Source organism: Jaculus jaculus, chromosome 16 (assembly GCF_020740685.1).
Source record: "Jaculus jaculus isolate mJacJac1 chromosome 16, mJacJac1.mat.Y.cur, whole genome shotgun sequence".
Taxonomy (NCBI): domain Eukaryota; kingdom Metazoa; phylum Chordata; class Mammalia; order Rodentia; family Dipodidae; genus Jaculus; species Jaculus jaculus.
The window spans coordinates 70514792-70534445 of NC_059117.1; the positions used below are offsets into that span (position 1 = coordinate 70514792).

At 44.2% G+C, this 19654-nt stretch overlaps 1 protein-coding gene across 3 annotated transcripts in view; it reads left to right on the plus strand.

Moving 5' to 3' along the window:
* Positions 1-4817: 4817 nt before the first annotated feature.
* The window catches only part of Cfap20dc (CFAP20 domain containing), a 252383-nt gene continuing 237546 nt past the window's right edge, over positions 4818-19654 (plus strand). For all 3 annotated transcript variants that reach the window (XM_045135745.1, XM_045135747.1, XM_045135748.1), the window contains exons 1-3: positions 4818-4920; positions 8028-8117; positions 12123-12216. In XM_045135745.1, the coding sequence (XP_044991680.1) occupies positions 4900-4920; positions 8028-8117; positions 12123-12216 (205 nt within the window). In that variant the 5' untranslated portion in view covers positions 4818-4899. The remainder of the gene's footprint in view (positions 4921-8027; positions 8118-12122; positions 12217-19654) is intronic.

Here is a 19654-nt window from a genome sequence, read left to right on the forward strand (position 1 = left end):
TGGCTGGAAGCCCTGGCGCGCCCATTCTCTCCCTCTCCCTCTATCTTTCTTTCTCTCTGTGTCTGTCGCTCTCAAATAAATAAAATGAACAAAAAAAAATTAAAAAAAAAACAAACTTCTGGATATTCTCCAGTTTTTTTTCTAGTTCTGGGTTGACAGGTATGTACTACCACATCCAGTTTGTGTGTGTGTGTGTGTGTGTGTGTGTGTGTGTGTGAGAGAGAGAGAGAGAGAGAGAGAGAGAGAGAGAGAGATGGAGATCTTAATTCAGACCTTCCTGCTTATAGCAAGCTCTTACCCACCAAGTCATCCAGTCCAATCATTTTTTAAAAATATTTTTATTTATTTGAGAAACAAAGAGAGAGGGGGGGGGGGAGAGTGATTGGGCGTGCCAGGACCTCTAGCCATTGGAAATGCACTCCAGACACATGCACCATCATGTACATCTAGCGTATGTAGGTACTGAGGAATTGAACCTGTGTCCTTAGGCTTCACAGGCAAGTGCCTTAACTGCTAAGCTATCTCTACAGCCCCTGCCCCCCATCATTTTCCATCAAATTGGGTATTAGTTTAACCTTTTACTTTAATGTATTTTAGTGGCTTTCTTTTCATTTTCTCTGTAACCTATATCAGCCTTTAAAAACCTACTCATTGTTTAACTTTTCCCTCAATGACTCAAACACGACTTCTACTACAAGGTACAAGGTTGAATTAATATTCTGGGCACCAGGGATTGAACAGTAAACAAAGCAGAAAATGAAGTCTTGATACACCTAATCTAACAGAGATGGCTAAGAGTTCAAACACATGTAAAAAATAATAGGGCTGGAGAGATATCTCAGTAGTTAAGGTACTTGCCTGAAAAGCCTAACAGCCCAAGTTTGTTTCCCTAGTACCCATGTAGATCCAGTGCACAGAGTGGCGCATGCATCTGGGGTTCATCTGCAGTGGCTAGAGGCCCTGGCACACTCATTCTTTCTCTGTCTGTCTCTCTCCTTTCTCTGTCTACTTCCAAATAAATAAATTAATTAATTAAATGATGATGTAAAATAATGGTAAGTGCTTGCTTGCTCACAGAAATAAATCTTATCAAGAGATGAATATTAGAGAAGGCTTTAAGCTCTGAATTTTTAGGTTAGGTGGTCCTTACGAAGGAATGGAGCAAAGGCAACCCCCACAAAAGAATGCCACAAAGGGCTTGTGGTAAAAGCAAATACATTCAACATGAACATCCCCCAATGTGTTTGAAATTGGGTATAATGTAGGAGAAAATGTGAAGGGAGGTGAGGGCTAGACTTCACAGAGCCCAGCAGGCTTTATAAGCCCAAAGAGAACCTGATCACTGGTCTGATAGGGCTCTCATTGTATAAAGACACTGGAACTACAGTGTAGAGAGTGCTTTGAAAGGGAGGGTATTATCATAGCTTGGGTGGGGCAAAGATCACTGGTAAACCAGCATATGAAGTGAAGGGAAGGTGAATAAATTTAAGAAGGTTGAATGTAAGGAGTGTATGCTGTTATCTAAAACTTACTACCAAAGAGTAACTTATAATTATAACTATTTCCCTCATAAAACCTGTGGGTTAGGAATCAAGGTGAGATTTGAGTGTGTTTTCCAAGTCTGGTCAGTCGAGGGCTGTCATGAGTCAGTATTGAGTACTGATGGACTCACACCATGGCCCTGTTTAGGATGGATTCACTTTCAAGCCCATTCATGTGGTTGTTGGCAAGCCTCATGTCCTCACTGATGATTGCCTAGATGTTTTTCTTCCATTGGGCTACACACAACAAAACAACTACTTTAGCCCCCAGAGTGAAGGCAGAGAGACAGAGCAAGAAAGGGAAAGGAAGGGAGGCAGCAGGAAAAGAGGAAGACAGAAAAAGAATAAGGGAGATAGAGATAGGCAAGAGGAGAATAAAAAGGATGGAACCAAAGCAAGGGAGTTAAGAAAGGCAAGACAAGAGGTCAAAGTTTTGTAACCCAATATTAGAAATGACATCTTGACAATTTCATCACAGTCATTACATGCAAGTCATTAGGATCCACAAGAGAAGAAAAATCATACAAAAGGCTATGCACATTAGAAAGTCAAACCATTTGAGACTACTTTAGCAGTTACCTGTCATAGGGAATAAGGGAGCAGAAAGTAATGTGACATTAACCAGTGAGATTTGGAAAGATGGAAAAGAGCCAGGGTTGGAGAAACATCCTATGTCAGACATAAGAAGTATGAAAGATGTCATATATATGAATATACATATCAATAAATATTTATAAAATCCCTACTGTGTGTCAGACAGTACTCTGAGAGTTGAGTACACTGAGAAACCTTAGCCCTCATGGAATCTGCCTTTCGGTAGTTGAAGCCAATGACATACATGTTAAGTCAGATCATGGTAAAGTACTGAAAACACAAAATTGGATGAACTTAGGGTTTCACTTGAACTTTGGTATCAACAAACGTGCTTTCAAGAAATCCAAGCCTTCAGATGTCCCCTGGAGCCCTCTTGTGCTTTTCATTTCCCTCACAGTATTTATCCAAAAAAAAGGCTTTTAATTATAGACACTAGCTTCAGTAGTCTAAAACATGTCTTTCACTAAAGATACCCATTTTAACTACCTAGAACATGTGAATATGTCCTTAATTGCCTAAAGGGTCTTTAACAATTTTAATATCTTTAAAAAATACTCCCTTGAATTATACAGATGGGCTGTCTCTATGACTAGATTTAGAATCATCTAAGAGACACAGTTCTGGGTACGTCTATAAAGGATGTTTCCAGAAAGGTGTACCTGATAAAGGAAGACTTACCCTGAATGTAGGCAGCACCATCCCAGAGACTTGCATCCTATAATAAAACCAAAAGGAGAAAGTGAGCTGAGTGCCAGCCTGCCTGCCCCTTCCTTTCTGACTATAGACTCAATGCAAGGAGTCACCTCAAGATCTTGCCACCACCTTTCCTTCCACAATAGACTAATCCTCTTAAACCATGACCTAAACTTAACTCTTCCTTTCTTAAGTGGCTTCCCCCCCCCAGCTTTTTTGTCATAGCAATGATAAAAATAACTAACACAGGCTTTAAATGCCATCACCAGCCTCCTTATAAGAGACGGATAAACAAGAAACACAGAAGTATGGGTGGCATTGTGACCATGGAGCAAGGCCTGGAGAGCTGCACCCACAGGAGACCACAGCTGCCACAAGTAGCTGGAAAAGTGAAAGAATGGATTCTTCTCTAGCCTCCAGCAGGAACATGGCCCTTCTGACACCTTCATTTTTGGTCTTTTGTCCACCAGAAATAGGAAAGAATGAATATCTGATGTTTTAAGCCACTGCATTTGCACTAACTTATTACAGTAGTCAAATGAAACTAAGACACTCTTCCAGTATTGTTCCCTGTCGCTGCCCTCATGGTACTCAATAAAAGTTGTGATTCTGGGCTGGAGAGATGGCTTAGAGGTTAAGCGCTTGCCTGTGAAACCTAAGGACCCTGGTTCGAGGCTCAATTCCCCAGGACCCACGTTAGCCATATGCACAAGGGGCCGCACGCGTCTGGAGTTCCTTTGCAGTGGCTGGAGGCCCTGGTGCGCCCATTCTCCCTCTCTGTGTCTCTCTATCTTGCCTCTTTCTCTCTGTGTCACTTTCAAATAAATAAATAAAAATAAACCAAAAACATTTTTTAAAGAAAGTTGTGATTCTTTTCTTATTTATTTAACCTGTCTCTCATACTGTGTAAGCTGTGTGGAGGCCTGGTGTCTGGAACTCCTAAGACGGTGCAAGTTACACAAACTAGCGTCAGCTTTGAGAGTGTGCCATGATCCTGGTCGGCCTGGACTTCAGTGAGATGCTACCTTTAGAAAGTAAAAAAGGGGGGCTGGAGAGATGGCTTAGCGGTTAAGCGCTTGCCTGTGAAGCCTAAGGACCCCGGTTCGAGGCTCGGTTCCCCAGGTCCCACGTTAGCCAGATGCACAAGGGGGCGCACGCGTCTGGAGTTCGTTTGCAGAGGCTGGAAGCCCTGGCGTGCCTATTCTCTCTCTCTCCCTCTATCTGTCTTTCTCTCTGTGTCTGTCGCTCTCAAATAAATAAATTTTAAAAAACTAAAAACGGCTGGAGAGACGGCTTAGCGGGTAAGGCGCTTGCCAGAGAAGCGTAAGCACCCAGGTTCGATTCCCGGGGACCCATGCAAGCCAGCTGCACAAGGTGGCACATGTGTCTGGAATTCGTTTGTGGTGACTGGAGGCCCTGGTGCGCCCATTCCCTCCATCTGCCTCTCTATCTCACTCTCAAATAAACAAATAAATAATAAAAATAACTTTAATTTTTTTTTAAAGTCAAAACAACACACCACTCCCATTTCCTAGGGCTTTGTCACAAGATGAGAAGGAATTCCGCGTACCTGGTGACTGTCTGAAAAGAACCTAGTGCCGGGATTCTATGGCCCTGACCAAAGCCCGGGCGCGGCCTCGCCGGCGCCGCCTCAGGCGCCTGTCAGCCGCTCACGAGGCCAGGCCGGCGCGTCCCTCGGTTGCCGGGGCAACGCCTCCGCGAAGCCGCGCCCCGGGGCCCAGCAGCGCCGGTGCGCAGGCGCCGCGCCGGGAGCCAATGAGCGCCCTGGAAAGTCGGCGCGGCTGGGCCCCGCCCTCTTCCTGAGGGACGCGGGGGGCGGTGCGCCCGCGGAGGTCCAGGTGGAGGCGACGCGCGGCCTCGCTGCCCGCGGCGGCCCGAGGCGGGGCGGGGAGGGGCGTCGGCGCCCGGGGGTCGCCATGGCGCCGCGGGCGGGCGGCCGGGGCCGGAGCTGACGCGAGGCCCGCGGGGGGCGGAGAGCCGGAGCCTGGGAGCCAGCCTGCGCCGGAGGCCCTGAGCCCGCGGGCCCCGGGGTCCCGGGCCGTCGGCGGGCATGTTCAAAAATGAGTACCAGGTAACCCGGGTGTGCTCTCCGCGCCGTCCCGCAGCTGCAGCTCTGCGCTGGGCCGGGACTCCGGGGTGCTCGGTGAAAGGCAGATCTTCAGACCCAGGCAGAGCCCCCAGCCCCAGAAATCTTGGGGTTCATCCAGCGCCTGGGCCATCCCCGGAGGAAGAAGACCCAATGAGTGTTTGGATGGGTTCGGGTGCCACATGCGTCCCAGGATGAGTTGTGAATGCGCGCTATACTTTGGTAGATGACAGTATCATGGTGGCCATGTCAGATGTCCACAGGAGGGACACCAACCTTAAATACTTACAGTGACAACCAGCACGTTGGCCATGCGCTGCTCACCCCCCAAAAGTGGAATGTACTCAATCTCAAACATTGGCATCCATCAGAATTAGTTGGAGACTACTTATAAAATTACAGATTTCATGAGCACCCCCTCTGCCCACATATAGTGAATGAGAGATAGTACGTAGGGCCATTTAATCCACTTTAAAAAAAAAAAAAAAAACTTTGTGAATCTGATGCAGTTGGTTCAAGTCGAATCTACTTGAAGGACGCTGTTCTCCTCTCTTGTATATCCTTGGATGTCTCTATGCGTGGCCTCCTTGCCTTATTTTCCTTTCTCACACTCCTTTCCTTTCCTCCAGCTCTGCTCGCCGCATTGTGGGGCTACTTCCTTCTTTGCTTACAGACTGTACAACATCCTCCTCTTGGTATCAGGAGCTTTGACTCTGTGCCTAAACTACTCCTGCCTTAGTCTCTCCACCACACCCCCAACTGCTTCTGTCTGTCTTCTCATCAAATCCAACCTCAAAGTACTGTGCATTTTGTTTCTACTATCCCGTTAGAAAAATGATACGGGCTGGGATGAATGTGGAGTTTATCTCACTTCGTGCAGAGAGAGCATATTATTACGAAGTAGCAGATGCACAGTGTGGAAAACATAGGGGAGCAAAAGGAAGGGCGGAAAAAATGTTTGCTGTTTCACCAAGTTTAAGGGGTTTTCTTTTAAAAAAAACTCTCATTTAAAATCTATACTGAAATATGGCTTGTCCTCAGCAGTTACAGCAACCTCTAGCCCATGTAAGTTTTGCACACAATACTGCTAAGAAGAAAGGAATTAAATGTTAAGTAAGTGATTGTACCTAAAACTCAGAATCAAAAATACATTCATGAGAAAAAGGCTGGCTATGCTTTACAAAAAAATTTTAAATGTTTTCTCATGTGCCGCTCATATTTTAAGCCATATTTAGACTATAGCTTCCCATATTTGCAATAAATTCTTCCTCAGAGATATTCATCTTATTGAATTCCTCAATTTTAAAATAAAATGTATGGACATTTAGTAATATCTTAGCATCTTTATCTGAATGTGGCTCTTTGTGGTGTCAGGTGTACAGTGGAGAACTTGTAGTCTGTAGACGGAAATGATTCTTTTTTGCACATCTCCAAATTGATTTGTCTTCAATAAAAGATCTTGTAGGAGGCCCCAAACCCAAGAATGTCCTTCAAATCCTTTCTAGACCTTTTTATTATCCCACCCTCTTTAAAAAACCTTATTGACATTTTCCATAAATACAGACACTATACCATGATCATAATCCTTTTCCATCACTCCCTTTTCCTCCTCCTAAATCCCCCTTCACTGAATCCCTTCCTCTTTCCAACTGGTTTCTTTTCCATTTGATGTCAATGTCATCTTTTTTTTTTTTTTTTTTTTTTACCTCCTATAATGCAGGTTTTGTTTAGGTAGCATCAACCTCTGTGCGGTCATGGGTAACAAAGCCACTTCATGTCTGGATATGAGCTCCTCTCTCCTTCCTTTAACTCTTACTTTTTGTTTTTTCTGCCACCTCTTCTGCAATGGTCCCTGAGCTTGGAGGGTGGAATAGTATGCCTCTCTTAGTTCTGAACACTTCACTGTCACTGCTCAGCACATTGGCTGGTTTTCAGTCACCCCAGTGGACACTGCCATCTGCAAGTAGAAGCTTTTGTAACCAAAGGTGAAAATAACATTGATGAATGGGCATCAATACAAATGTGTAGAAGGCAGTTTGGTGGGGCATAATACATGCATTTAGCCAGACAACAGTAGTAGCTTTCCCCCAGGGCTTCTAGTCTCCCAAGCCACAGGTTTTTGACTAGGTTTTCAGTATCAAGCATGAATTCCCTCCTGTGCTGCAATCAGACAGCTTGCTGGTTTGCCCCAGAACAGACATGCCACCAATTGGTACATTTGGTTTGGCTGGCCAGCTAACTTCTTCCCCTTTTTGAATAATCTTCAATAGCACTTATTGAACCCTTGCTGAATGCCAGGTGTTATCTTGATGATACATGTTTATTATCTTTCTGTATTTTGACATCTCCTTTAACAGAAAATCAAGAAAGGCAACTCCAAGTTCAGAAAGAAAAGAGACAATGTTGGGAGTCTTGCTGCTCAGTGTAGCTAGGCTAAGTTCACAGATAATGTCAGAGTTTGCCAGCTTACTCCACAGAGACCTTTTAGTCTAGGGTGGGCAGAATGTTTTGCAAGTACAGTCTTTATATGTCAACTAAATGAGCCCCACATGTCATATTTGTATGGCATAATGTATCTAATGTTTATTCTGTTTCAAAATAAGTTCAAAGCAGAAGAGAGGGTTTAGTAGAGGGGCTAGAATGGAAGGGAGATAAAAGAGGGTTGTAGTAGATTATATAGTTCTTTTTGTTTTTTTGAGGTGGGGTCTCACTCTAGCCCAGGTTGACCTGGAATTCACTATGTAGTCTCAGGTTGTCCTGGAACTTACAGCGATCCTCCTACCTCTGTCTCCCAAATGCTGGAATTAAAGGTGTGCGCCAGCATGCCTGGTTTTATAAGTTTTTTAATAAAGTTTTTAAAATAAAAAATAAGTTCCGTAGACCATTAATTCAAGGTGACCCAGATCCAAGTGGCTGTGGCTTAAATATAATCAGGGTATAAAGTTGGAGTAATAACAGGGATCATGTTTCTTCCAGTTAGATCTCTAAGTGACAGATGCTGGGATTCTGGTTTTAGAGCATGTGGTAGATAACCATTTCCTTGTTAGCATTCTATTTCACTTTAATTTAAATTCCCCCTTTTTATTTTCTAGGGAGGTGCATTTGTTGAAATCTTCAGTGCTCAGGGAAAAAATCCTGGAGCAAAATGGAAGATTCTTGGCAGTCCATCTGTGATCTGGAAGGTAAGCGTCAGAAGTTAGAAACACATAAATCGTAGTCAGAAATGGTAGCAAAGGTTGTACTTTAAAATATTGCGGTGGGGGGAGGGCTTGATCACACTTCAGAACTGTGTCTCCTGTTCTTTCACCCCATAACCCTTTCATGATATTGGCTGTAGTCCTTCTAAACACCACTTCTCAGTTTTTTAAGACTTTGTCACACAACTCATACTCTTCTGCACTGTGGTTGCTCCTTGGTCATGTTAGATGACTTTGATATGGGTAAAGAAAATCTCTCTAAGCCCTGGACTTTCAGCTTCTTGATTTTTTTCAGCTGTAGTGACCTGTTCCATCCTGCTGTAGCACTGTGCCCCCATCACACCCTCGACCCTCTCACCACACACAGCAGGGTCTCTGGAATGACTCAGTGAGGCACAGATGTCCCTCTCGTGCCTCAGGCTTTGAGTCTTGGGGTCATCTGCTCAGATACTCCCACTGTGTTTGTTCTCCAGTCTAACTGGAAACATCAGGCCATAGACACTTCGACTTTTCCCCACATGTTTAGTTTTATTTATTTTCTCTGTCATCTCTCCCCTTTCTCTCTAGCCTGGAAACTAAAGTCTATCATCTCAATCACTTTCTGGTCAAGACCTTGAATGCCTTTGTTCTTTGTCCTTTCATCATGCCCACCTAGCCAGTCCTTGCTGGAGACCCCATCTTTCCCCTTGCCTTCATCTAGACTTCTCAGAATCTTTGGAGAAAATTACCTGCAGCCTTTCACATTGACAGCACTAGAAGTCTAACATGAACACCCTAGAAAGTTAGCCTGTTAGGTGCTCTCTGTCTCCAGAATGATCATTTCTCTACTCAGGTTTTCAGTCACTAAAGTCCCCACTTACAACTACAAACTGCACCTAGGTGAGTGAGAAACCAATCTCACTCGTGAACATGAAACCCCCCCCGTACCGGCTTCTGACACGGCATGAACATGAAACCTCCCAGTACCGGCTTCTGACACGGTATGAACATGAAATCCCCCAGTACCGGCTCCTGACACGGTGTGAACATGAAACCCCCCCAGTACCGGCTTCTGACAGCGTGAACATGAAACCCCCCAGTACCGGCTCCTGACATGATGTGAACATGAAACCCCAAGTACCAGCTGCTGACACGGCGTGAACATGAAACCCCCAAGTACCGGCTTCTGACACGGCGTGAACATGAAACCCCAAGTACCAGCTGCTGACACGGCGTGAACATGAAACCCCCAAGTACCGGCTTCTGACACGGCGTGAACATGAAACCCCACAGTACCGGCTCCTGACACAGTGTGAACATGAAACCCCACAGTACCGGCTCCTGACACAGTGTGAACATGAAACCCCCCAGTACCGGCTCCTGACACAGTGTGAACATGAAACCCCCAGTACCGGCTCCTGACACGGTGTGAACATGAAACCCCCAGTACCGGCTCCTGACACGGTGTGAACATGAAACCCCCCAGTACCAGCTTCTGACACGGCGTGAACATGAAACCCCCCAGTACCGGCTTCTGACAGCGTGAACATGAAACCCCCCAGTACCGGCTTCTGACACAGCGTGAACATGAAACCCCCCAGTACCGGCTTCTGACACGGCATGAACATGAAACCCCCCAGTACCGGCTTCTGACACGGCGTGAACATGAAACCCCCCAGTACCGGCTCCTGACACAGCGTGAACATGAAACCCCCCAGTACCGGCTTCTGACACGGCGTGAACATGAAACCCCCCAGTACCGGCTTCTGACAGTGTGAACATGAAACCCCCCAGTACCGGCTTCTGACAGTGTGAACATGAAACCCCCCAGTACCGGCTCCTGACACGGTGTGAACATGAAACCCCCCAGTACTGGCTTCTGACAGAGTGAACATGAAACCCCCCAGTACCGGCTCCTGACATGATGTGAACATGAAACCCCCAGTACTGGCTTCTGACAGTGTGAACATGAAACCCCCCAGTACCAGCTTCTGACAGTGTGAACATGAAACCCCCCAGTACCGGCTTCTGACACGGCGTGAACATGAAACCCCCCGGTACCGGCTTCTGACACGGCGTGAACATGAAACGCCCCAGTACCGGCTCCTGACACAGTGTGAACATGAAACCCCCCAGTACTGGCTTCTGACAGTGTGAACATGAAACCCCCCAGTACCAGCTTCTGACAGTGTGAACATGAAACCCCCCAGTACCGGCTTCTGACACAGCGTGAACATGAAACCCCCCAGTACCGGCTTCTGACACGGCGTGAACATGAAACGCCCCAGTACCGGCTCCTGACACAGTGTGAACATGAAACCCCCCAGTACTGGCTTCTGACAGTGTGAACATGAAACCCCCCAGTACCGGCTCCTGACACGGTGTGAACATGAAACCCCCCAGTACCGGCTCCTGACACGGCGTGAACATGAAACCCCCCAGTACCGGCTCCTGACACGACGTGAACATGAAACCCCCAGTACCAGCTCCTGACACGGCATGAACATGAAACCCCCCAGTACCGGCTCCTGACATGGCATGAACATGAAACCCCCCCAGTACCAGCTTCTGACAGTGTGAACATGAAACCCCCCAGTACCGGCTCCTGACACGGCGTGAACATGAAACTCCCCGGTACTTCTATACTGCGGCATTCGGTCCCCAGGTGGTGGGGCTATTTTGGAGAGGTCAGAACTTTATGAGTTGGGGCCTAGTTAGAGGAAGTGGTCTCCAGGACTTTGAAGGTTGTCCCTGACCCTGGGCTTCTGACTCTCTTCTTCATGTTGTCACAAAGAAGGTCTGGGAACACATGCCACCATCATGATGTTTTGCCAGAGCCCATGGGGAGAGCAGGGAAATAAATCATTGGCACCTAAGCCAATATATGTATTTTTCTCCTTTTAACTGTTGATGTTGGCTAGTTCATCACAATGGCCAGAAATAACTAAAACAGATTGGAAGGTCAACCACCCATCAAATGAAGCTGGAAGATAGAAGAGTACTTTAGGCAAAGACATCAGCATGTACAAAGTGCTTGTATCAGGAGAGAGCTTAGCAAGGCCATTGAGGCTAAGGTGAAGTCTGGATGGCTGGGAGAAGGTCAGCACTGGGTCATGGCCATGGTGGAGATTTTGATCAGCTATTGTAAGGTTTTAAGTACAGTGTGCACAGATGGAGTAAATCATGTACTTGGTACATGTATGTTCATTTTAAACATATAGGAATGCTATTATTAAAGATAAGATGCAAATTTATTTGTTACTTAATTCTTAATATTCATTAAAATGCATTTGCAAACATGCAAAAACATAATGCAAATACATCATGCAAGGATGTCTTAGAGTGAGAGGATCTGTAAAATATTCTAATGCATTTGAGAATTTAATCCAGATAAAGAAAATAAGTGTTCCCATTAGCATTTTCAGTGGTGGAGATTAAACTCATGTATAATAGTTTGCAAGGCTTTTTTGTTTTTGTAAATATTTTTAACTTCACTTTTGACATAACGTTAATTGTAGCATTTTAATTCATATTGATTTTAGATACATTGTATGCAGGATTTCAGAGTCACAGCAGGTATAAAATAATGCACTGATAAATCTATTTGAGTCATGGCCTCAAATCAAGTAACTTCCAGTCAAGATACAACATGAGGCATTTCTTCTGCCATGAGGGGCGGTGTTCAGGCACGGGCAGTTACACTGAAATCTATAAAGGCAATGGGGGCACTGTGTCTCTGAACTGAAGTAGTTACTTAGGAATCCCTGAAGTTGGAGAATTTCCTAACATTTGGAGAAAATGGATTTTCATATAATAGGAAATGTGCCAAGTGGCTTTAGTATTCCAATTCCCAGCAAGTCTCAGGATGAAAGTAACATCAAGGTCTGAGCCAACTTTTAAGTCTTGAAAACAAGCCTTTTTTCCCTATGAATTTGCAGTTCCAGCTTTATTTTTTAAAAAGCCAAATAAAATTTGTGCTTCAATTGCCACTGTTTTCATTTCATTCCACAGGAGTTTGACAAAGAAGTTAAAAGTTTTGTGTTTGTCCTGGAAGGCAGCAGCCAAACCAACAAAATCCAGTTACCACAGGAGAGCAGGCAGAAGCGTGAGTAAGACTAAATTGTGAAGTTTCACATTGGACAAAACTGTCCTCATAGCTAGAAAACTGGCATTAGTAGGATGTTTGCGGCATCTGTTGGCCGGAAGTAATAATTTTTTTTTTTTAATGTAGAATAGCACCATGACAGGTGTCTTTTAAAAAAATATTCTGGGGCTGGAGAGATGACTCAGTGGTTGAAGGTACTTGTTCCTAGGGCCTGACGGTGTGGGTTCGATGCCTCAGGACCCATGTAAAGCCAGATGTACAAAGTAGTACATGCATCTGGAGGGTGTTTGCAATACACAAAGCCCTGGCTCACTGATTCTCATTCTGGTTCTCTGCAAATAAATAAGTAAAAATGTCATTGTGTGTGTGTGTGTGTGTGTGTGTGTGTGTGTATTCTGCCTAAATCTGGAAATACTTTTAAAAAATATGTATCTGTAAGCACAGAGAAAAATAAAAAAAAGAATGAACCTATCAGGGTCTCCAGCCACTGCAAACAAATTCCAGATGCATGCACTACTTTGTTCATCCAACTTTACATGTGTACTGGGGAATGGAGTCCAGATTATTTAGCTTTATAGGGAAATAACTGCTGAGCCATCTCTCCAGCCCTGGAAATACTTTTTAAGTTTTAAAATTATTTTAGTAACCACTGATAATAATGGTGGAAATAATAATAATAACAACAATAGCAGCAATAGAAATAACTAGTATTTATTAAGTCCCAACTCTGTATCGAGGATTTCTAAGCATTTTTTTTTTTTCAATTTTCACAATACTCTAAAGATGAACAAAACTGACATTGGTTTCTTATTAGGAAATCAAGTAGTTAAAACCAAATTTTGAAATGAACTCAAAGATTTCCTGAATTACAGGAAATTCTTTTTTTAAGAAATACTTTATCAAAAATACTACACAAGCTGACCAGGGTGGTGCACATCTTTAATCCCAGTACTTGGGAGGCAGAGGTAGGTCGCTTGCTGTGAGTTCCTATAAAGTGAGTTCCACGTCAGCCTGGGCTAGAGTAAGTCCCTACCTCGAAAATCACAGCAGCAACAACAACAACAAAATCCTACACAAAACATTTTTTGTAACATAGCAACTGATATGACTTTAAGAACATTTACATCTAATACGCTTAGATATGATTTAATAAGAAGCTCAAGAGTTGTTTCTTATTTACTTGGAAAATTAGCAACAGAATTTTAAAACAGAAGGAACCCTGAGCCATCGCCTAAATTTATGATATAAGTGCAGTTTTTGGCAGAGGTGAGGTTAAAACTCAAGGCTCTACCACATTAGGCTTTGATTAAACTGATGTGCTTTCAGTGATACAGAGTATCAACATGATTCAGAGTAATCAGATTGACCATCAACTGTGTTTTGTTTTCTAAATAAAGATTTCAGGTATTTTCCAAAAAAGATCATTAGTGTATGCATTCATCAACTATTCCATCATTCTTTGTTAATGGCATTGCACAGAAATAGCTCAGTGGTCATGGACATGCTTGGCATGTGCAAAGCCCTGAATTCAATCCCCAACTACCCCCCAAATGAAAGAAATTGTGTTTATGGAATACTTTCTATGTGCCAAGTACTGTGGAAGGCACTTTTGTTGGTATGTGAATTCTAATTTTTATTTAGCTTTCTAAGCTCCACAGACTCTAGGCTTGATGAGCCATTACAAACACTGTGGGCTCATTTTAGATTTCTTTGTTGTAACCCAAGCCATTCAAGTGACAGATAGAAGATTTTTTTTTTTAAGTAGTTTGTCAATGTTTGTAAACCAATACAAGAAAAATAACTTGAAGGAGTATAGGTCACTATTTTTTTTTTAATATTTGCTACTGTAAGTAATCTGTGGTCACCTTTCAGTTGCCAGTTGGCTGTGTGTTTAATAACAGGTTTCTTTTTTTTTTTTCATTTCCACACAAATTTGTATGTCTAAGTGAAGTAAACTAAAATGAAGCAAGAAAATATATCTAAAACTAGTCCCCCCCCCCTTACAAAATAACAAAAGAAGAAGCCACAGTTCATCTGTTTCAGGATATTGACTTTGTATATATTTGATATTTGATTTGCAGGAACATAAGCTCTGTCCTAAGCCACTTAGATCTCTCCCCCACCACCTTTGTTAGACTTATAAAGCCTAGACTTCCTTGGAATACCCTCAGCATCAATGTGGGGGGCACATTATGTATGAAGTGCGTCACTCCTAGCAACCTTCTCATTTGGCTCTGAAAAAGGCTTGCCCTTTACCAAAGGCTGAGTGACTAAATACAAACTACCCTTTTCCTACTCTTATCCAAGGATTTTTTTTCTTAGTTCCCCAGAAATCAGGTGTAATGTGTTATAATTGCCTTTTTAAATGTAATGATGATGGCTTTTAATTGGAAGAAACAGAAGGATGTTGGACTGAGTTTCTTGTACAATGCCCTGCAATCAAAAATGAATGCTTTTCTGTGGTGTGTGTGTAGCCTGGACCGAATGAAACTGCTTATATGCCTGTCCCTGCACGAACGGCTTTAAGATGAGTTCTTTGGAATTATTTTAAATATTTTTATTTATTTATTTATTTATTTATTAGAGACACAGGGAAAGAGAAAGAGAGAATGGGTGCGCCAGGGCCTCTAGCCAGTGAAAACAAACTCCAGACACATGCTTCACCTTGTACTTCTGGTTTACCTGGGACCTGGGGAATTGAACCTGGATCCTTAGGCTTTTCAGACAAGCACCTTAACCACTAAGCAATCTCTCCAATCCTCTTTGGAATTTTTTTTTTTTTTTTTTTTTTTTTTTAGGTAGGGTTTTGCTCTACCCAGACTGACCTGGAATTCACTATGTAGTCTCAGGGTGGCCTTGGACTCATGGTGATCCTCCTACCTCTGCCTCCTGAGTGCTGGGATTAAAGGCATGTGCCACCATGCCCAGCATCTTTGGAATTTTTTGATAACAGAAGTTTATAGTTATAATTAATTGTATAAAATGACCTTCCACATGAGGTGGGTATGGTTAAATTTAAATTAAATGGCATATCTTGAATAGAGACATGGTTTTCAATTAACATTCCTACTTTAAGCTCAATTACCATTATGTATTCCAATTTTAAAAATAAACATACACTTAATGCAAACTTGACATTAGATACATCATGGGTGCTTCTAACTATATTACTTAAGAAGAAAGTTTCATAATGATGTTATGTATATTTAGCTGCTCATAAATAGTAATCTTTCTGGATTAACTTATATCTGGAGATTTCTAAATAGACCAAAGTTATGGGTGTTTTTCCTTTAACTTAGCCCCCATCAAATAAAGGAATCTGGAATTTCACTAGTGAATTACACACTTCAGAGGGCAAGGCATCTTGAACTTGAATCGTCTTCCTTGAAAGCCCTCAGTTAGCGTCTGGTACACAGTTCAGTGCATTTGCTCAGCTTTCACTGTAATGAATGATGAGTTGGTGGGGTGCAGAAGTTACTCAGTGCTCCAAGGTGCTTGCTGGCAACGTCTGTTGACCTAGAATTGATTCCCCAGTTGCTACATAAAGCCATATGCACAAAGTGCTGCATGTTTCTGAAGTTTGCTTGAAGCAGCAAGAGGCCCTGCCATGTCCATTCTCCTGCTACCCTCTCTGCTTGCAAATAAATAAATAAATATATTTTTTTAAGGGCTGGAGAGATGGCTTAGCAGTTAAGTGCTTGCCTGTGAAGCCTAAGGACCCCGGTTCAAGGCTCAATTCCCCAGGACCCACGTTAGCCAGATGCACAAGGGGGCGCACGCATCTGGAGTTCATTTGCAGAGGCTGGAGGCCCTGGCGCACCCATTCTCTCTATCTGCCTCTCTCTCTTTGTCACTCTTAAATAAATAAATAAAAATGAACAAAAAATTTTAAAAAAATTTTTTAAAAAGAAATGATAAGTTGGGTTCTAATTTCCGACTGTGACCCTCTGTTATGGTGATGGTACTCTCCGTGTGTCATTCGCCAGTTAGACAAATGTCTCAGGCACAGACCATGGTGTCGGCAGGGCCCATGTGGACAAAGCATGTCTGTCGTGCGCAAACATCCACTGCGACTTTATGCTCAAGGCTCATACTCAGGGCCTTTGTTTTCCATACTGCATCACCTGACTTAAAGAGTGTCCATAGCGTCTGTGGCCATCCGCAGCCTGGAAGCCTCACGTTAATCTGATTCAGCTGCTCTGGAAGAGGAGGGCGGCTTCATGAGGCGCCCCAGTCTCATACCGCCACTTTGGTTTTCATTTTATTGTGGTGGTCTTTGACGTCATTATTCAGGGCCATTTGCCTTTTTGGAGAGAGGGTCTCTCATTTGCCTGTAGCTTACTGCTTAGGCTAGACTAGCTGACCCGTGATCCCCAGGTATCTACCTGTGTCTGCCTCCTCGCAGTAGGAATACAAGCACAGGCCGCCTTGCCTGGCTTTTTGCACACGAGTTTTGAACTGAGGTCCTCATGCTTGTCCAGTAAGCACTTTGTCAACTGAGCCACCTCCCCAAAGTTCTGGTATTCTTTTTAAAATATATCTTCCTCTGTGTCAAACCCTTCAATGACCGATCTCATCATTCCAGTAAAGTGTTCTGATTGAAGTCAGTAGTGACTTGGATATCAAGGACTTTACTTGACATTTTCACCTGGATAGGTAAAGCATACCAAAATCCTAACTGGCCCGCACTTATAGAAATTCTGTGCATATAGCAGGTTGTGTAGGAAAAAACCCCCGCAGGGGCCCCCACGCTCTGCCCGGATAAGGCGACACCCCAAATCACTCACGAGAAGCGGTCTTGATGCAAACTGCAAGAGGATTTTATTCCAAGCGCGCTGGGGCCCACAGTCGTACACCGCACAGGGATAGAGGACTGCAGAGCCCCGAATGCAGGAACGGGACAGTTTTTATAGGGTTTCTAACAAAGCCTGTGCCTTAGACCAATCATTTTCTAATATTAGGAGCCCCGCAGGGTGTTAGCCAGTCAGTTGGTGCCACCCCATAGTTTCTAAGCCAATTAGTTTATGACCTTGGTGGTCAGCATTTGCGCAGGTCCTTGGGTGGGAGTAGCAGAGTGTGGTTCCAGTCTCCTATGACCTTGGAGGTCAGCACTTGTGTAATTCCTTAGGTGGGGGTAGCAGAGTATGGTATCAGCCTCCTATGACCTTGGTGGTCTGAGGCAGGCTGCTACAGCTTATGGTGCGAGCTACTAAGGCTAACAGTGTGGGCTATTAAGGCTTATAGTGTAAGGCTTATAGTGCAGGCTATTTACAGAAACCAAATAAGTGGTTCACTTCATTACTCATTTCCCATCCTTGAGGGCTATCTCATGCCCTTTTACCTAGTTTTATATTAGGAGTGGGCTCTGATATAATGAGAAGAGGGATTCTTTACTTGCTTCCAACAGAGAGTAAAGCCTGGAGTTTGAGGTATGCAGGGAGCCCGCTTAAACTCCCCTTGGAGCGTGATAGTATTTCTGAGCTTCTGAATTCTTGGGCCTTTCAGCTGCCTCATCTTTCCAAATGCTCAAATGAAAGCTCTTTATTAAATTGCCTTCTGTGGGCTGGAGAGATTCCTTAGCGATTAAGCGCTTGCCTGTGAAGCCTAAGGACCCTGGTTTGAGGCTCGATTCCCCAGGACCCATGTAAACCAGATACATAAGGTGGTACATGAATCTGGAGTTTGTTTGCAGTGGCTGGAGCCCCTGGTGCACCCATTCTCTGTCTCTGTCTCTTGCTCGCTCGCTCTCTGCCTCTTTCTCTCTCTGTCAGTCTCAAATAAATAAAAATAAAATAAACAAAAAAGTTGCCTTCTGCTTTTCTTTATGTTTATTTAACCCATCAAGAAGATCTTTCTGGGATCTGGGGAGGTGTTGCAGTAGTTATAGTACTTGCTTGCAAAGCTTGACAGCCTGAGTTCAATTCCCAAGTACCCATGTAAAGCCAGATGCACAGAGTGGTGCATGCATTTGGAATTCGCTTGTAGTGGCAAGACACCCTGGCATACCTGTGTTGTCCCCCCTCTCTGTTTGCAAATAAATAAGCACACTTTTTTTTAAAAAAAGAGAGAGATTTTGCTGACCCTGACAAATTAAAAAAGAAAATGAAATGAAATCCTGACCATTTGTTGAAAAATCACTGCTGTTGCCATACTCCAGGCCACCACTGGCTCAGGCCTGGGGCTGGCAGCCTTCTTCCTTTTGGCCTCCCATTTCTGACATTGTCACCCTACAGTCTTACAAATCAGCTTCAGAGTCATGCTCTGTAAGCGATGTGCAAGCCGTGTTACTTACCTGTGACCTGATTTCTTCCTGCACTTTTTCTTGCCTGCTGGGTTCCAGCCACATAAGGAGTGTTGCTGTTTAAACACAGGTCGGTTCCCCATCTCCTGTGGTCTGTTGTGCACGCTCTACCTGGAGTTTTCTCTACCCACAGAGCCACGTGGCTCAGCCTTTACTAAAATGTCACCTTTTCAGTGGGGCCCACCTGCTCTGTACTAAGTTACAACTGCTCTTCATATTCCTTCTCGACATTGATCCCTGTTACTTCTCTCCCACCCCCACTGCTAGTACCAAGGTCACCATTTCCTGTGCTGTGCCATTGATAGGTCATTTAATGTCTTCTCCCCATCTCCAGAAAGTCAGCCCTCCTGGCAGAGAAACTACTCACCTTTACTGTGGATACTGACTGAGCAAATGCAAGAGTATCAGAGTGGCTTCCCACTAGCTTAGGATGGCCTTGTGCTTCCAGGACATTGAAGGTCCCACATGATTGGGCTCCAGCTGAAATCTCACTCCTTATTCTCTTCCATGTATTACACCAGCCCCTGAGTATTTTTAGGTGTGATCCATCTGTTATGTCCATCCTCACTCATCATAGGATGGAGTCCCTTTCTGACTGCACTATCTCGTCCTCTCTGCCACTGCCCTGTCCCTCGCCCAGTCAATTCCTGCCTATTCTCTTCTTTCCAGCAGAATTCCAGTGTTTTCACGGATCATCTTCTTCCCCAAGTGCCCAGGATCATAAGATGCTTTCGCAGAATTTAGACCTTCTCTTTCATTTCAGTTCCTAGAGGGCAGAGGGCATGCCAGCCCCTGACTGCAGAGCCTTCTGGGAGGCTTGTGCATAGCCAGTGTTCAGTAATGTTGCCAATGATGCATCTGAGGTAATGTGAACAGATGAAAGTGTGAGGTGCAAACCTCAGTTACTAGCTGCATTTTAGAGATGAAGGGAAGAGTTCTGACAGAGATCAGGACAGTCCAGAGCAAGGCTACACCTGGTTGTTTCTTCGTGCTATAATAGGAGAGGCACCTTCAGTGGGCTCTGGGTGCAGGGCTGGCATGGGACTCATAGAGCAGCTTCAGGTGTGATCTTCGTTTTCAGGTACCTGTGAGGTGACTGCAGTGTGGCCTCATCCCACCTTTGGCCAATGTACCCTT